This window comes from Paroedura picta, chromosome 6 (assembly GCF_049243985.1).
Source record: "Paroedura picta isolate Pp20150507F chromosome 6, Ppicta_v3.0, whole genome shotgun sequence".
In the NCBI taxonomy this organism is placed as follows: domain Eukaryota; kingdom Metazoa; phylum Chordata; class Lepidosauria; order Squamata; family Gekkonidae; genus Paroedura; species Paroedura picta.
Genome location: NC_135374.1, coordinates 13,351,189 through 13,368,430, shown reverse-complemented (window position 1 = coordinate 13,368,430; position 17,242 = coordinate 13,351,189). Strand labels below are relative to the sequence as shown.

The 17,242-nt window shown below is 42.7% G+C and overlaps 1 protein-coding gene across 1 annotated transcript in view; it reads left to right on the top strand.

Moving 5' to 3' along the window:
- Positions 1-17,242, top strand: part of SESN3 (sestrin 3) — a 58,982-nt gene that overhangs the window by 28,276 nt on the left and 13,464 nt on the right. The window contains exons 2-6 of the mRNA XM_077341485.1: positions 10,325-10,390; positions 11,997-12,194; positions 12,874-13,056; positions 15,023-15,259; positions 16,768-16,915. Of these exons, the coding sequence (XP_077197600.1) occupies positions 10,325-10,390; positions 11,997-12,194; positions 12,874-13,056; positions 15,023-15,259; positions 16,768-16,915 (832 nt within the window). The remainder of the gene's footprint in view (positions 1-10,324; positions 10,391-11,996; positions 12,195-12,873; positions 13,057-15,022; positions 15,260-16,767; positions 16,916-17,242) is intronic.

The window sequence follows — 17,242 nt, the reverse complement described above, 5'->3', positions numbered from 1 at the left end:
GAACTTTACAAATCATTCTGATAGACATGCAATGTCATACCCTATCTCTTCTAAGTTCATCACTGAGCAAAGCATTTCTGTCTTTCAAAATGAACCAGTGTCAAAAACACTGTTGTGTGAGCATCTCTTACAGTTGCCGTTTGATAGCCAAGAAACTTCAGTATGAAGCGCCAAATGTCATATACCTCCATAATTGTCAACACAGAGCTCCCAGAATAGTTGATCATGGGCTTAAATTTATTCACTGCAGTAATGACAGTGTGTGATGAAGAAGAGTTGGTTCATCTTCCATCTTGACGTGCAGCCCCACATTGGGATTGCACCTGCACAGGGCTGGCGCAGAGAACTTTTGTATAGCAAAGCTGCACTAGAGGATACCTGCACCACCACTCCAGTGTTTGGACTGGAGACCTAAGGATAAGATATTAAGTAGACACCAACAGTGATAGCTTTACCAGTGATTTAGGACTTAGAACAGGGGTAGTCAACCTGTGGTCCTCCAGATATTCATGGACTACAATTCCCATGAGCCCCCACCAGCATTTGCTGGCAGGGGCTCATGGGAATTGTAGTCCATGAACATCTGGAGGACCACAGGTTGACTACCCTTGGCTTAGAAGACTTTACAGTTCTGATCTGGAATAAACCAGCCTCAGTGCAAACCTGGCACACCAAATTACACCAAGACTACACCAAGAACACAACTCACAATAGCTACCAGTCATTGAAGGTTCTCCATCAGTTCACAAGCAGTTGTGTGAGTAAACGGAATTCCCTTGTCTTTCAAATAAGTGTAGAGATGACAGTTTTGGCCTTAGTAAGATTGACCTCATTTCTGGCAACTGTAAAGGTCTGTTCAACAACACAAAATATTGGACTTCACTGTACTATCTGTTCCTAGTTGCCTTGCAAATAACATCTCTTGAGCCAAAATTTCATTTCATCTTTTATAAAGTGCACATACGCAAGAAACGAAGAGTCACTGCCTGGCACAGTCAACTCATTCAGATGTAATGCAAATTTATGTTGTCCTTGGTAAGCTGCACAATGTATCGTCTGCAATTTGAGTCATTTCACAGCTCTCTGTGGTGGTGTTTCTTTTTTTTTTGTTATTGTTGCTGATTGCCAGGGGCTGCTGCTCTCTCCAATGTCATCCTCAGGTCACTCTGTTCTCTACTTTTCAATGTGGCTTTTCTCATAGTTTCCTCCTCTTCCACTTAATCCTCACAGCAGGAACCTTGTGAAGGGTAGATTAGGCTGAACTGGGCCTAAGGGCACCTTGCAGGCTTTCATTGTTGACTGGGAGATTTGAACTCAGCCATCCCAGGTCCTAATCCTGCACTCTGACCGCTACGCCACACCAGCCCAGAATGTGTGGTCTGTGTGTGTTGCTCAAGTGGTACCTTTATGACACGGAGGAAACAGTGGAGGCATGCCTCATGCATGGCTATCTTACAGGGTTATTGTAAAAAAATCGGAAGTTGCTTGAATGCTCTATATAAATACCAGTTATCATTGTTAACCACTGCAAGGGAGTCTTCTTAAGAGAGGGTTTTTCCTACATACAAGAACATTGGAGACTGTAGTTTATTTCCATTGCTCATACATGCTCATGGCATGTAAAACCTTTCTAGATAATGAAAGATATAAGTAGATACCAATGAATTTTGCAGTGCTATAACTCTTCTTCCACAAAAAAACAGCGTAGGTGCCAGGGAAAGGTTAAAAAGCTAGTTCTAGAAATACAGACGATAGACAAGAATTGCACCATAGGAGGTTGTAAAAATGTGTTGACTGTGTAGCATTTTAACTGCCCCAGAATACACTGCCTTAATAGACAGGCATAGAGAACTGATCAACAAAGCTTTTTTTTAGAATTGTTTCTGTTGGAAGCCTGAGTCACACACTTAATCAGTCATGGCTGAGAGCAAATTTAAGCCACAGATTTGAGTTTTCATTGGTTCACGTGAATGTATTGATTGTGGCTCAGTGGTAAAGCATCTGCACTGCATGCAAAAGGCTCTAGATCAGCATCTTCAGTTAAAAGGGTATGATGGTCATTTATGTGAAAACTGCAACTCCCTAGAGCAGGAGTAGTCAACCTGTGGTCCTCCAGATGTTCATGGACTACAATTCCCATGAGCCCCTGCCAGCGTTTGCTGCCAGGGGCTCATGGGAATTGTAGTCCATGAACATCTGGAGGACCACAAGTTGACTACCCCTGCTCTAGAGAGTTTTCCTTGCCCAGAGCCAAAATGGAGGAAGAGCTGGCCCAGGTGCCACTGTGTGCGGTTCAGCCCACCAGGACTTTTCCCAGTGGCCTTAATGGCCAGTCAGTCCTTAAAGTAGACACGATTGGCCTTGAATGGGACTGTGGTCTCCCTCAGCATGAGGCATCTTCATTTAGGTAATGAGTTTTAAAAGTATGAACCATTTTCAATGTGGTTGCCAGCTTTGGGTTGGGAAATATCTGGTGAGAGAAGGCACTTCGATAAGATATATAGCCATAGAGTCCACTTTCCAAAGTGGCCATTTTCTCCAAGTGAACTGATCTCTGTTGCCTGGAGATCATGTATAATAGCAGGGGTAAGGTAATAGGAGGTTGGCAACCCTACATATGATGAATTAAGTTTGAAGTAATATGTGGTATTTGTGTAAATTATAGAATAGCTCTCAGTGGCTCCTTCATGTTCTCTTTGCAGCACTTCAGCATGTTACCTTCCCATGCCACTTGGATAGAGTGAGACTCCCTGAAGCGCTTGGGAGGAGCCTTTGTTGTGGGTCTTCCTCCCATTGGTTTCCCATCGCAAAACTGGTTCAGTGCTGCTTATGGAGGTGTCATATCCTCTTAGGCTTCTTGTCGAATTTAGCAGCTTTGTAGCAGCTTTCTATGCTGCGAAAGTAACATGAAAAGGGACAAATATAAATGCATCACAGAACATTTTGGGAGAGATTGTATTGAACCCAGGTCCAGTAGTGGATCACAGCTAGAGTATGTCCCTTAAACATTCAAGCAAATTGCAAAGTAAAAAAAAAATACTGCATAAAATAAGAAAGGTGAGCACCACAAACCAAAAGATTAATAGCCATTAAGCTGGTGGTAATTTGTAATGCATAAGAATTTGTAATGCATATGCACTGCAGTATCAATTTGGACTAATTGGCCAGTGCTTGAAACTTTATGTTATCGAATACCCTTGGGCCAAAGTGCTCCTGCCTGATGAAGTTGTACAGAGCTTATGACACACAGTCCTTTTGGCAAGCAGTGCCGTCACGTTTCAGAGTTTCTTTTCTCAAGCATTATGATATAAAATTTAATGCTGAAGAGTGCCACAGTTTCAGTGAAAATTTCCCCAGACCAGAAAGCTGCCATTTTATCTATTGCGACTGATTTCCCCCTGTTCCAAAGAAAATCAGAATGCACCAAACTCTGCTTCTAAGTGGATGTTTCAAGCTGCTGAAAGGAAATGATTCAAGTAGCAAAGATCAGCAGAATTAAATGTTCTTCTGTCCAAACCTTCTCCGGAAAGTTAGGTTTCTAATGAAGCTCCTAATGTATTCTATTAACTTGGCGATTGCATCAGTTATGTTGGTTAAATTTTTTAAAGGGCTGAGCTTTTTCTTTTCATCTAGTTTGATTATATGTAACTGGTGAAAGTCTAGATTCAAATGACTAGCTGTGTTGGTCTGAAACAGCACAATAAAATCAGAGTCCAGTAGCACCTTTAAGACCAACAAAGATTTATTCAAGGTGTGAGCTTTCAAGTCTGAGGAAAGAGTGCCTGCACTCAAAAGTTCACGCCTTGAATAAATCTTTGTTGGTCTTACTAGACTCTGATTTTATTGTGGCAAACGTCTAGTAATTATAGTGGGATGATCGGGTTGTCACCTATCAGTTGGTTAGTCTTTTTTAAAAATATATATATATTTTTTATTTTCATAAAGATAGAAATATAGAATGCAATATAAGTTATTAGTACAGAGAATAGTAAAATCTAGTCTTCGTTTGAAAATATAAGACCCCACATTAACTACACAACGGTATGAACTTTTGCCCAAAGCTTATAAACTTATTCACGTTTTCACCACGTTTAAGAAGAGAAGCCTACTTTGTTACCACCTTTCCAACATTTGTTTACATAGTTTTTAACAATTTTAACGGTCATTTTTGGTATCCCATAACACCTATAAAACAATTTATACTTAACACAGTCTAAGAGCCATCCACATTTCCACCACATTTAGGAAAAGAGGCCTACTTAGTTGTACAGAAGAAAAATAGAAAAGATTTCAAACATTCAAACAGTTGGTTAGTCTTTTATTATCACTTGACTGCCTGTTTAACTATGACTGAATGTTCCATAAAACCAAGAATCCAACTTACCTTTGTATTTCATTTGTTAGCAAGCATGAGGGCTACTTACTCTTGAGCTTTGAATCATTTAAGCATCGCAAAGCTTTACCTCATCGCCACCTGCTATAACTACAGGAATCTTCCAGCAGAGTCTCAGGTTACCTCACGTGATCTGGTATTACTATTTGGCAATTGCAGTTAGCTACGAAATCTGTTAGCATAAGGTTGTTGATTATCGAAGTATATTTGTGTTGTAGCTTAGTGAATGCTTTAATTCAGTGATGCTTAGTAGTTCAAGAGCCATATGTGGTTCCCTTGACATGCCACATGAAACTGTAATGAGTACCATTCCCCAATGTGGCTCCTTCCCCATGTTCAGTTGCCCTTCTGCTTGATAGGTGGTTCCTATCTTGAAACAGTTACTACAGGAGGAAGGGGTAAGCTGTAAGACTCCTTGAGTCTTACAAACTATTTGGAGAAAATTTGGACAACATTGTAGTGGTTCTTCACAAGCTACCGAGAATCAGTGCTTTAACAATTTGCTTAATAGCTGTGTGAAGACAGGGAGTAGGGAAATGAAATTTCCCAAGTTCTCATAGGTCCCCTCACTTGCACTTTAATATTATTTGTTCTTTTAACGATCATGACATGAAAAACACTGCAAAATTCCCTCTTCCCCCCCAGGCTCAAGTAAATCACGCTTAATGGATTACGTTCTGTATTATTCTATTATATTTGTAATAACTCCTGGCACCCTTTTAAATCTGCCGTTTATATTGTCCTGCTTCTGGGAAATATCAGGAGACAACAAAGAAGCAAATCTGGTGTACTATTTGGTTGTGATGGGCCTTTGTTCCTTCTTCATACACAGAGCAAATGATTTGAAGCAAGGCAATTTAATAAAACTGTAGCCTGGTGACAATACTCTGAAAGCTTATTAAAGGCTCCTTGTAAAGGTTCTTTGAAGGACAGCTTATTCCTTGTACCGTTTTCTCAGTTATCAGGAAGCACTGAGCTCAGTTGCTGTAATTTGGCCTGTACTGAGCAGTCCTCAGGAAATGGATTCAAAGAGAACGTCAAGATGGCAGCTTCCTGTGCTCTCACTTCCTCAGTGCAGAAAAAGCAGAAGCAAATGGCGTTGGTATCTCGCCCCCACTTTTTTTTTGTTTAAGAAGATGAAAGTTTTCTCCTGCTATACAAATGACCCATCCTGCACTGACTAGTTGGGCAGTCGATGGAAGAGATTGGCCAAGAGCAGACAAGGTTAGAGCCAAAATTGCATGCAAGTTATAGATATGTGCTGGATCAGATAAATAACCCTCCTCCTCCTTCCACTGCTGTGTGGTCATGGCCTGATAAGAATTCCTGTTGCTAAAACAATGCTGTGAATGTAACTCAGGAGCCCATTTGCAATATATTTGAGATTAAGATACTTGCTAGGTCAAGTGTATCCACTGCTGAAAAACCTGTATTTAAAACTTGTTCAGTGCTGCCCTCTAATGCATTCTCTTCTGATGTCTTGTTCTGATCCTTCTCTGTAACAAGTTGTTTCTCACTTAAAGTTTCCTGGAGGTGAAAGTAATAACCTGAAATCGTATCCTAATGGGAGTCTTCGACCCTTCCTTTCCCCCTCTAGGGGATAAGTAAACTTGAACCGGGAATTTAATGATCCTAGCATCTCTTGGGATAGTTTTGAGAACTTATTGGTTGCCGCATCTTGTGCTTTTACTGTTGTATTGCCATCTGTGGTTTTAACGGGTATTTTATTGGGGTTTTAAACAGATTTTTGTAACCCGCCACGAGCCATATGGGAGTGGCAGGTAAGAAATCGAATGAATGAATGAATGAATGAATGAATGAATGAATGAATGAATGAATGAATGAATGAATGAAAAATGCTTTAATTCCCCCTTTTTTTCATTTTCTCTCAGAATTTCCATGATCAATTTCCTTTCCTCTTTTGAGGAATTTGAAGTCCTCCTCGAATCAGTTCTCTTTTGACCTCCGCAATAATGTGTAATAAGTTATAATATTTTATACTAGTTTCAAAGCCCCTTTATAAAAAGGGGTTTTGAAAGGGGAGAAGGCGCGTGAGTCCAGCAGGGAGGGAACCCCCAGCAGCCGCGTTTCGCGCGACTGCTGGGGGTTCCCTCGGGCGGCTGTCTGACGCTGCGAGAGGCGCTTCGTGCCTCTCGCCGCATCAGACCGGCAGGGAGGGAACCCCCAGCAGCCACGCTTCGCGCGACTGCTGGGGGTTCCCCCGGGCGACGGTCTGACGCGGCGAGAGGCGCTTTGCGCCTCTCGCCGCATCAGTCCGGGAGGAACTGCGAGCCGCGCTGTGCGCGGCTCGCAGTTGCTCAGGCTGGGAATCAGAGGGACCAATCGGCAGGCGCTTCGCGCCTGCCGATTGGTCCCTCCGATTGTCTGTCGTGAGGAAGGGTCCAACCCGGACCCTTCCTCATCACGGACAAAGCCCACCTCTAGGGGGCTTAACGAATTATTTAGTCCGTGGCGCCCGTGGCGCCACGGGCTGTTTAAAGATTGTCCAAACTGGTCCCATTTAAACAAGATATCCCCCAAAAGCGTTGTTTATACGTAGCAATTATCATGATCTTGTAAAATGGTCACACTGTTCATTCCTGATGAGTAAAACCTCACCTTCCAAAAGAGGTAATATCTCAGTGCTTACAACATTTATGATTTTTTGTGGCATGTTCTTGAAAGGGTGAACTTTTTTTTTTTTAATCCAGGGTTTTGTTCCCTTAGGCCTTCATATCTCTAGAAATATGCCTCAGCATTAGGCAGGACAATATAAATGACCAAGTGATTATAAGAAAACCATGAGGCTGCCTCCCCTCAGTGGTGGTTATAACAAAATAAGGAACTACTCCATGAACAAGCCATATATTATTCATACTAAAAGGTAAATTCACATTTTCCATCATGCTGGAGATAGTGAACCATGTGGTATAGTGGTTAAGAGCAGTGACCACTAATCTGGCAAGTCAGGTTTGATTCCCTCCTCCTCCACATGCAGCCAGCTGGGTGACCTAGTCACAGTACTATCAGAGCTGTTCTCACAGAGCAGTCCTGTCAAAGCTCTCTCAGCCTGACCTACCTCACAGGGTGTCTGTTGTGGGGAAAGGCGATTGTAAGCCGCTTTGGGTAAAGGTACAGTTATCCCCTGTGCAAGCAACGGGTCATGTCTGACCCTTGGGGTGACGCCCTCTAGCGTTTTCATGGCAGATTCAATACGGGGTGGTTTGCCAGTGCCTTCCCCAGTCATTACCATTTATCCCCCCAGCAGCAAGCTGGGTACTCATTTTACCGACCTCGGAAGGATGGAAGGCTGAGTCAACCTTGAGCTTGCTGCTGGAATTGAACTCCCAGCCTCATGGGCAGAGCTTTCAGACTGCATGTCTGCTGCCTTACCACTCTGCACCACAAGAGGCTCATAAGCCGCTTTGGGTAGGGGAGGATATATAAACCAACTCTTCTTCCAGGTTAAAAAGGAAAGCAAAGGGATGTAAACTCCCCTTTCTTCATTCACTTGCTGCTGTTTTCCATACCATTTGGCAAGTTATGTCGCACATAGTTGGAGATTTTGCAGTGCTTCAAGTTAATATGTCCCTCTCCCACAATTTCATTTGCCTCAGTAATTGTGAAAACCACTCTCCAAAGGCTGCATTTCATAAGGAAAGCTGTTCTCTCCTCTGACAGAAACGTGATTCATATGACGTGCACAAGTTCAGGTTCTCCTGGAGCTACAGCACTTAGGGGAATGGTCCAGAGAATGGTACAAAGGTGTCTGCTGTAGCTCCATCTCAATCATGATGTGGCTCCAGGCCTAGTCAGTGCCTCGGTGGGAGTCTTGCTGTGGAAGGGTTAGATGTTAGTTAACCACGTTGGGACCTGTGCCAAAATGTGATGTATTCTGAGAGGAGTTTTGCCTTGAGAGCTACAGGAACCGATACTTGTTTTCTTCCCCATCTTTTGCTGTATAGTGATTAAAGGTATTCAGATTGGAGGCTGTCTTCTCCTAAATGATGTGGAACAGGCTGGAGGCTAGTCCATCCTGATCCCTCTTTGGGAGAATTTTAGGCTAGCTAATAGGCCTGCTCTGGATAGTCCAGCCTGGCCTACAAACTTGTCTGATCTCTGAAGCTAAGCAGTGTTGGTCCTGACTAGTATTTGAATGGGAGACCACCAAGGAGGCAGGCAATGGACATATACCGCCTCTGAACATTTCTTGTCATGGTTGTAAGTCAACTGCAACTTGACGGCACTTTCCACTGCCAGCGGGCCTGGCTTTTTAAAAAAACTTGCTTCAGCTGTAGTGGGTGATGCCAGATGTTGTTGAACAGGCTGATGTCAGAATGAATTTCCTTCTTAAATAAAACTGCCTACTTTGCTAGAGGAAAAGCCTTGGAGCCTTCTCTCCCAGACAAATCTCGGAGGAAGGGGGAGAGATTTTCTTGGCTGTACAATTTAAATCTAAATCCCTTTAGAGTGAGCAGAGCGAGCTGTGCCCCCCCCCAAATATTAGTGAAAGAGGTTGAAGAAATGGGTGGCTGTCATATAATGTGCAGAGTTGCCAGGGAGCAAGCATTTGGTTGTACTTTTCTGTATTTTTCCAAGTCTAGTACAATATTTTCACCAGTTGGAAACAATTTGTATGAGTTCTTTGTTTCAGTTTTTCCTGTCCTCCCAAACTTGACATACTTTTTTTTTAACTTGGCAATTTTATGTCCTTGGGGGGGGGGGCTGTAATCTTACTGCAATGTATTTATCTGATAACCTTCCAAGAGCTGTGGCATTGTTTGTATTACAGCTTTGCACCATTTGTTTTTGTGCACCCTCATTTAACAAAGCTCTTGGCTTTGCTTTTACCCATTTAATATTGATTGCAAATAGCTTTCTTGTCTGGTTGTCTCCAAGTAAGAATATAGATTTCTGGGTGATCAGACCAGGGAAGCATGATGATAATTGGTTCATTCTTTTCCCTCCCTCCCTCCTTCCTTCCTTCCTTCCTTCCTTCCTTCCTTCCTTCCTTTCTCTCTCTCTCTCTCTCTCTCTCTCTCTCCCTCCCTCTCTTTCTCTCTCTCTCTCTCTTTCTTTCTTTCTTTCTCTCTCTCTTTCTCTCCCTCTTTCTTTCTTTCTCTCTCTTTTTCTCTCTCTTTTTTCTCTCTCTCTCTGTCTCTCTCTCTCCTTACCTCCCTCCCTCCCTCCCTTGACTTGTTTGTCACTTAAAACGCCTAGATTTTTAGGTTGAATGTTTCTGCTTGTGTCACTTACACGTTGAAACTAAAGGCCCATGCAAACATACAGGAACAGCCTTGAAATTAGCTACTTTTCCAGAGGGAGTAGCTCTTGCATTTAAACACGTGTCGATGGCAGCAACAGAAACTACATGGCAGCAGTCAGCAGCTATGAAAGGCTCGTGGCTATAACTGAAAAGAGCTAGTAGGAACTCTCCTTGGAAGCGGAAATGACAAAACTGGGGCTATTGTACATTGGGCATATTATGAGAAGACCAAAGTCAGTGGAAAAGATAAATCCAAGTAGGTAGCCATTTTGATCTGAAGTCACAGAACTCATTTTGAGCCCAGTGGTACCTTTAAGACCAGCAAAGTTTTATTCAAGTTGTAAGCTTTCATGTGCACAGACAATGAAATGGAAATAACATGACCACAAATATAAGGAGAAAGTCAGTCATGGATTAGCACATACAGAAATAGGAAATGACCCGCCAGTCAAGATCCAAGAGAAATTCAACAAAGCTGACGATGGGAAAGTTTTAATTCCAACGAAGTGAATCCTAAAAAAGACATGTTGCTAGATTTGTAGAGAATATTGACATGTTGTTGTTGTTTTTTTGAAGGCACTCATTGCATCTCTCCAATTTACAGATATCCAAAATGACAGTAGCAAAGAATGGTAACTCTTGCTTCTATAATCTTCCTCTTGCAGGAAAAGAAAATCAGAGTCTCTTTACCTTTAACAAGAGGACCAAGTGCCTTTATACCAGAGAAAGAGGTAAGGCCTTTTAAAAAACAAATGACATAGTTATTGTATGTAATTTGTAGAGCTATTGTATGTAATATGCAAACTGTATTGTAAATAAGAGGCAGCTATATTCGGTGTAAGCCCCCCCCCCCCCGCAAGTCTCGTCCTGTCAAGGCAGTTTGGTCCAGCCTCGTATTGGGCAATACAGGCAATTGACCTGTTGGTTAAGAATCTCTGGAAAGAATCCCAGAAAGGTTGGTAATCCATGGCAAACGAACAAAAACACTCTTCTAAGTCCTATAGTATCTAACACAGGGGTAGTCAAACTGCGGCCCTCCAGATGTCCATGGACTCCAATTCCCAGAAGCCCCTGCCAGCATTCGCTGGCAGGGGCTTCTGGGAATTGTAGTCCATGGACATCTGGAGAGCCGCAGTTTGACTACCCCTGAAAAATAGATGCGAACTTCTGTAGGGTTTTGTCATTAAACAATGCATCTAATGCAGTTAGCTGTAGCCTATGGAAGCTCAGGCCACAATCAATTTTGCAGTATTTATAAGGCAGTCCAGAACTCTTAAGCTATTTAATGAAAATACAGTAATGGCTAACTGCGAAGCAATGAGTGGTAGTAAAAGAGAGCCCAAGCCCTTTCTGATGGGCATTGCTTTGGACCGTGCAGTGTGATTGCATAGGTACTTGATTTTTAAAAAATGAATGCATGTTGCTCTTACTTCAAGGAGCTCTGGGTCACACACATGGTTGTCCCTCTTGCATTATATCTTCATAGCTGCCCTGTGAGTTTAGGTTGAAACTGGCCCCAAATCATTCAGTTAATGGCACAGTGAGTGGGGATTGAACTTTAATCTCTCATGTCCTAGTCTTGTGCTATAATGGCTACACTGCGCCACAAGTGCCCGCATGGGAGACTACACAGCAGTCAATTCTCAGGAGTCTGCTATCTCACTTTTTAGTCCATGAGTACAAAGCACCCTGTTTTCTCTAACATTCTCAAGGTGGGCCTTGGACTCTTCCTGTAGCTGTTGCAAAGTGTACCTGAAGGATCACCTCTCTGCTTACACCTCCAAAGAACCTTACGCTCCAGCACTTCCAACTTTTTGGTGATCCATGGCCCCAGGAAAGCTTGCTTGACCTCAACCAGGGCCAGTGCTTTCTCCATCCTGGCTCCCACCTGGTGGAATGAGCTTCCAGAGGAGATCTGGGCCCTGACGGAACTTGAACAGTTACACAGGGCCTGCAAAAGGGAGCTCCTCCACCAGCCATTTGGTTGAGGTCGACCTGAACCACCATTTCCCATGGGTCCTCCCCCTGAGCTTCCCTCCTATGGCACCCACTACAATTCCGCCCAACCCACTGGGTTATCAGTATGCGTTAATTTAACGTTTCCCATATTTTTCTATTGTTCTATGTTGCTTGTTATTATGATAAATAAAGTATGATAAATATTATTGTTGTTGCTTGTTATTATTGTTAAACTAAGTTATCTGTATTGTTTCTGTTTTATGTGAACCGCCCTGAGACTTTGGGGAAGGCGACATATATAAATATATAATAAATAAATCAATAGAAAATAGTCAATTGGCATGCATTGTTTTGAGCAGCTGCTTTTGTTCTCTGAAGGTAATGCAAGCAAACAGTTTGAATGAACGAATACACCTGCTTGTGGAAGAATATTCTATATCGGGTCGCCTCGACAACATCACCCAGGTCATGAGTTTGCACACTCAGTACCTAGAGTCTTTCCTCCGCAGTCAGTTCTACATGTTGCGTATGGACGGGCCTCTTCCTTTGCCCTACCGACACTACATTGCAATCATGGTATGTCCTGGAGCATTCTGCTGATCCTGTTACACCTCTGTTTCCCTTTATGTTCCTTCTCCACATCTGTTTTAATTAGTGCCTGAATGCAAAATTAAGCCCAACTTCACTTGCTTTCCCGCAAAGGCTGAGTGAAAGTGCTGTCAGAACTCTGGTTCTCTGAGAGTGTATTTGAAATCCCCGCAGACAAACAAAAGAGTTTTGCTACCAAATAACAGATTCGGATCCAGATTATTAAAGGACTTATCAGTCTGGCGCCAGATATATATAACCGTAGATGATGGTGATTTGCCAAAAGCCTTCTAAGTTAGTTTGTGGCAGACATGAGATTTGCAGTAGGGACCTCCTAGTTTACCACTCAGTGACGCCAGCCTCCCTACTACTCCAGCCAGCTGTGGTTACTTCTGTACTATGCCTGCCAATGTTCATAACTCACATAGTTTTTGTCATTTATACACACACAAATTGTTTGGGCTCAGTTTGTTGTCCTGTCCAGGAAGATAAACTGGAATTCTTTTAGACTTTATGTGTCTGTGTTGCAAGCATGATCCTCCACATTCTCTTGATAGTGTAGCTTACTCCTTAGACCTGTTGTCACCCTATTGCCACCACAAAAGAAACATAGGCCCTTTTAAATTCGTTAACTGTGGCTTAGCTGCTCCTGTCTCTCCAATTCCAGGCTGCTGCCAGGCACCAGTGTTTCTACCTAATAAACATGCATGTGGATGAGTTTTTGAAGACTGGAGGGATACCAGAATGGCTGAATGGCTTGGAATATGTTCCACAACGGCTGAAGAATCTGAATGAAATCAATAAGCTTCTTGCACATCGACCCTGGCTACTTACAAAAGAGCACATTCAGGTATTTTGTCAGGATTAGCTGGAAACAATGCTGAAATGCTTACTTACATATAACCTCTGCTTTTGGGGAGTTAAGCTGGTGGATTCAGTCAAGGGCCTCCATTCAGTTTTGATTGGATTTCCAACTCTGTCCTTCCTTTCTGTCAATAACTGTTCACGGTGAGTCAAGGAAGTGTCTGAGGAGAATGTTCTCGGATGTACCACATACTCCACCAATCTCTTCTGAAGTGAAGTTTTGTTTTGTTTTTTTAAAGGGCAGTATGTAACTGGGTCTGTGTAATGCATAGTTCTGCTCTTGGTTCCCATGAATGCCCTGTAGACCCAGCTCTCATAGTTAATGAGCAACATCAGAGAAGCCAATAACAATCAAGGAAGCTTCTTATTTTTTTTTAAAAGTGATTGCCCAGTGAGGTGAACAAGAAGGAGCACAAGTTCTGGGAAGTTAATGATGAAGAGCATACTGCTAAAAAGAAAAAGACAAACAAGTTCCTTAATTAAAAACCAGGAAATCAGGTGGGGATGGGGGTGACTGGTTGGCCAAGATTGCTAAAGGGAGATAGAGAGATTGCAAAGAAACTGAATTATTTGTGTTAACCATATAAAACTCATGAAAGGCTGATTGCTGTTAATACTTGGATAAAGAAGACCAGCTTGCACATAAATAGTAATGATGCCAGGTAAATTTTCTTGTGGGAAGAGCTCTGAAAAATTGGGGTGACCCACAAAGGCCTTCTTTGTCTTTAAACAATGGGTTGTAATGTACAACTTAATCAACAAAAACTGTATCACACTTCCTTTAATAGCTTCAGAAAGGCACCCCTATTGAAATTTCCATGAGGTGTAATAAACCTCTGCCTCAGTAGCCAATTAAATTTATCTACAAATTTTTAAAATCAGCACATAGCCTTAATATCCAGTTCTCCTCGGCCCTCGAGTTGACCTGTTCCTTTTGAAAGCAACAGGAGGAAATTGATGCAGATTGAATTTTTATAGCATACTTCCTTTCTGGCCCTGGCTTGGCAACAGGAAAGTTGCTCCTGCAAGGAAGTACGGCCATTTGAGCTTTGGATATCTTTAGGCGTGGATTAATTTAACCTTCCAAAGGGCTGAAATAACAGTGCCCAACCTCATCTGACAAGGAATGAGAAAGCATTTGGCTGTCTCCTTGTCTTGATCTGGCCCTCTTAGTTACATTAGATGAGCCGCTTTTTCTTATATGAATAAAAGGGGTCTAGCAGTAGCTGTTCAAATGCATGCCGATAAAGACTGACGAGAATGGAATAGCTTATGAGAACCATAGCAAATTGTGTTTTGCTTACATTCAGAGCTGGACTGATTTGCTGAGTTTGCAGTCAGAAAGGCATTGTCCTTTGGATGAGAGGACCTGCTGACCCAGCTGATTTTTTTTTTAACTTCCCCTGTTGAGTTTAGCTGGGCTTCTTGTTTTTGTTTTTGTTTTTTTGCTTGAGTTATTTGGAACCAAGAGTAAGGAGAGAAAATACACAGTTAGTAGAGCACGGTGGAAGCTCAGACTTAAAAGCTCTTACGTTGTAGTGCATGGAAGCAACTTTTTTGTACTCAGGAAGTGGAACTTTGTATCCTTCCTGTGCTGTTCAGCTCTGTGCTCCCCAGCTATCCCTATCAAAACGGAAATTCTAATGGGACTGCCACCATGGGCCACACTGTCTCCTTTCTGTGCTTGCCTCTGATGTGGAAGTGTATATGTGTGACTTTTCTTCTCTTTAAAATCAGAGTCCAGTTGCACCTTTAAGACCAACAAAGATTTATTCAAGGCGTGAGCTTTCAAGTGCAAGCACCCTTAGTCTGATGAAGAGTGCTTGCACTCGAAAGCTCACGCCTTGAATAAATCTTTGTTGGTCTTAAAGGTGCTACTGGACTCTGATTGTATTGTGCCACTTCAGACCAACACGGCTACTCATTTGAATCTTTTCTTCTCTTTGTTTCAGAAACTTGTCAAGACAGGGGAAAACAATTGGTCTCTTCCTGAACTGGTGCATGCTGTGGTCCTCTTGGCACACTATCATGCCTTGGCAAGTTTTGTCTTTGGTAGCGGCATCAATCCAGAGCGGGATCTCAACACCTCGAACGGGTACAGGCTCATATCGGTTAACAGCTTCTGTGTCTGCGATCTTGCCAACGACAACAACATCGAAAACGCATCCCTCACCAGCAACAACTTTGGGGTTAGTGATGCCAGACTTCTTCTTTCTGCTCTCGCCCATTGCATTTTTCAGGGCTGGACTCATCTCGTAGTTCAGATATCAGTTTCCTGATGTGTTAAATCGGTTGTGGGCTGCAGGGAGCTGGTCTCAGAAAGAATGGGACTGCACTCCAAAGTGCTAAGGCAGGGGTAGTCAACCTGTGGTCCTCCAGATGTTCATGGACTGCAATTCCCATGAGCCCCTGCCAGCATTTGCTGGCAGGGGCTCATGGGAATTGTAGTCCATGAACATCTGGAGGACCACAGGTTGACTAAATCCAATGGCAAGTCAATTGTGGGACAGGAACTAAACTGAAAAGGCGGCAGTGGTGTGGAGGAGAAAGCAGGGCTACCATGTGGCCACAGTAGAATGAAGGACAGGAGAATGATGTAAGCCACTTTGGGTCCTCACTGTCAAAGAAGGTAGGATATGAATGAAGTAAATAAGTGCGTGGAAAAGCTTTCTAATGGAGAGAAGAACTGACAGGCAGAGAAATCTGGAGCGAGACTAGGAGCAAGCACAACCAGCCTGACCATTGCCCAGATGTGACCACACCTTACCTGGAAGTATTTATAGCCCAGCTTGTTCAGGAGGCCTCTACTGGGCCACCTGTGGGCAGAGCCATGCTGGGAGATAGAAGGGTCTTACTCTCATCTTTTGCTCCATTGTCTCAAATAACTAAGCACAGTGGACTGCAGTGGACAAGCTAGGAAGATCCCTATTGTAGTTCCTTCTCATTTTATTGGTATTTCAAAAACCTCAGAGACTACTGTGGGTAACTTTTAAGTTTACATATGTGCTCACTTGTGGTCTTGCACTCTCTCCCCCCTCACTTCCTCCCCCCAAATGATCTAAATGTATCCAAAAGTATCTAAATGAAGTTGTTGTACAGAGTTGCATTCTTTCAAACAAATGACTATTTTTTCAAAGACAACTTTGAAGTTACAAGGAATTCTGCAGCACACACAAATCACACAATTGAATATTTGCAGGTTTTCACCAAATGTCTTTTTGTGGAATGCTGCTTGAGGGAAAGTCCAGCATTTTTAGGAAATCTTTCTGAGCAAAATAAGGTGGGAGAACCACACTTTGGTCACCCCTGTTCTAAAGTATACAGTGGAAAACAAGTAAAAATCTAAATTAGAAATCATGCAAAATAAGAACATCAAGCAGGTTGCAGAATGTTTTGTGCAATTCCATATTTTAGCCTAGATTTGTGTGTACTGCATGAATCAGATATGAAACTTTCCCTTGGAAAATACAGTTTGGTTTATTTTTCTCAGCCGCTTTTTTTCCACAATTACGTGTTCTATTATTATTATTTTTAAACTTTTTATGTATATTCATAAAAGAACACCAGGCATATATAAATATCCAACTGAAAAACAAACAAAGCCCAATACAATTTAACAAGGGGCAAATGCCAACAACTTTAGAAGATTTCACTCTCGCAGCCTGTAGCACTCCTTGTGTCTTTTAATATGTCATAGATCTCCGATTCTTTAAGTGAACTCGAAGCTTTGATGAACAGAATGAGGCGGCTGCAGGAGGAGAAGGAGGATGAGGAGGCCACCCAGGAAGAGATGGACACTCGCTTTGAAAAGGAGAAGACTGAGAGCCTCCTAGTGGTCACTGAAGGTACTTCTCCTAGTCTGTTTTCCTTTGAGCCCTTTTCTAGTCAGCATTCAGAAGCATTACTCAAGCCACAGTTGAATTGATTTAAGTTGAATTGAGCCAGCTTAGTGTAGTGGTTAGGAGTGCGGACTTCTAATCTGGCATGCCAGGTTCGATTCTTCACTCCCCCACAAGCAGCCAGGTGGGTGACCTTGGGCTTGCCACAGCACTGATAAAGCTGTTCTGACTGAGCAATAATATCAGGGCTCTCTCAGCTTCACCCACCTCACAAGGTGTCTGTTGTGGGGAGAGGAAAGGGAAGGTGATCGGAAGCCGCTTTGAGACTCCTTT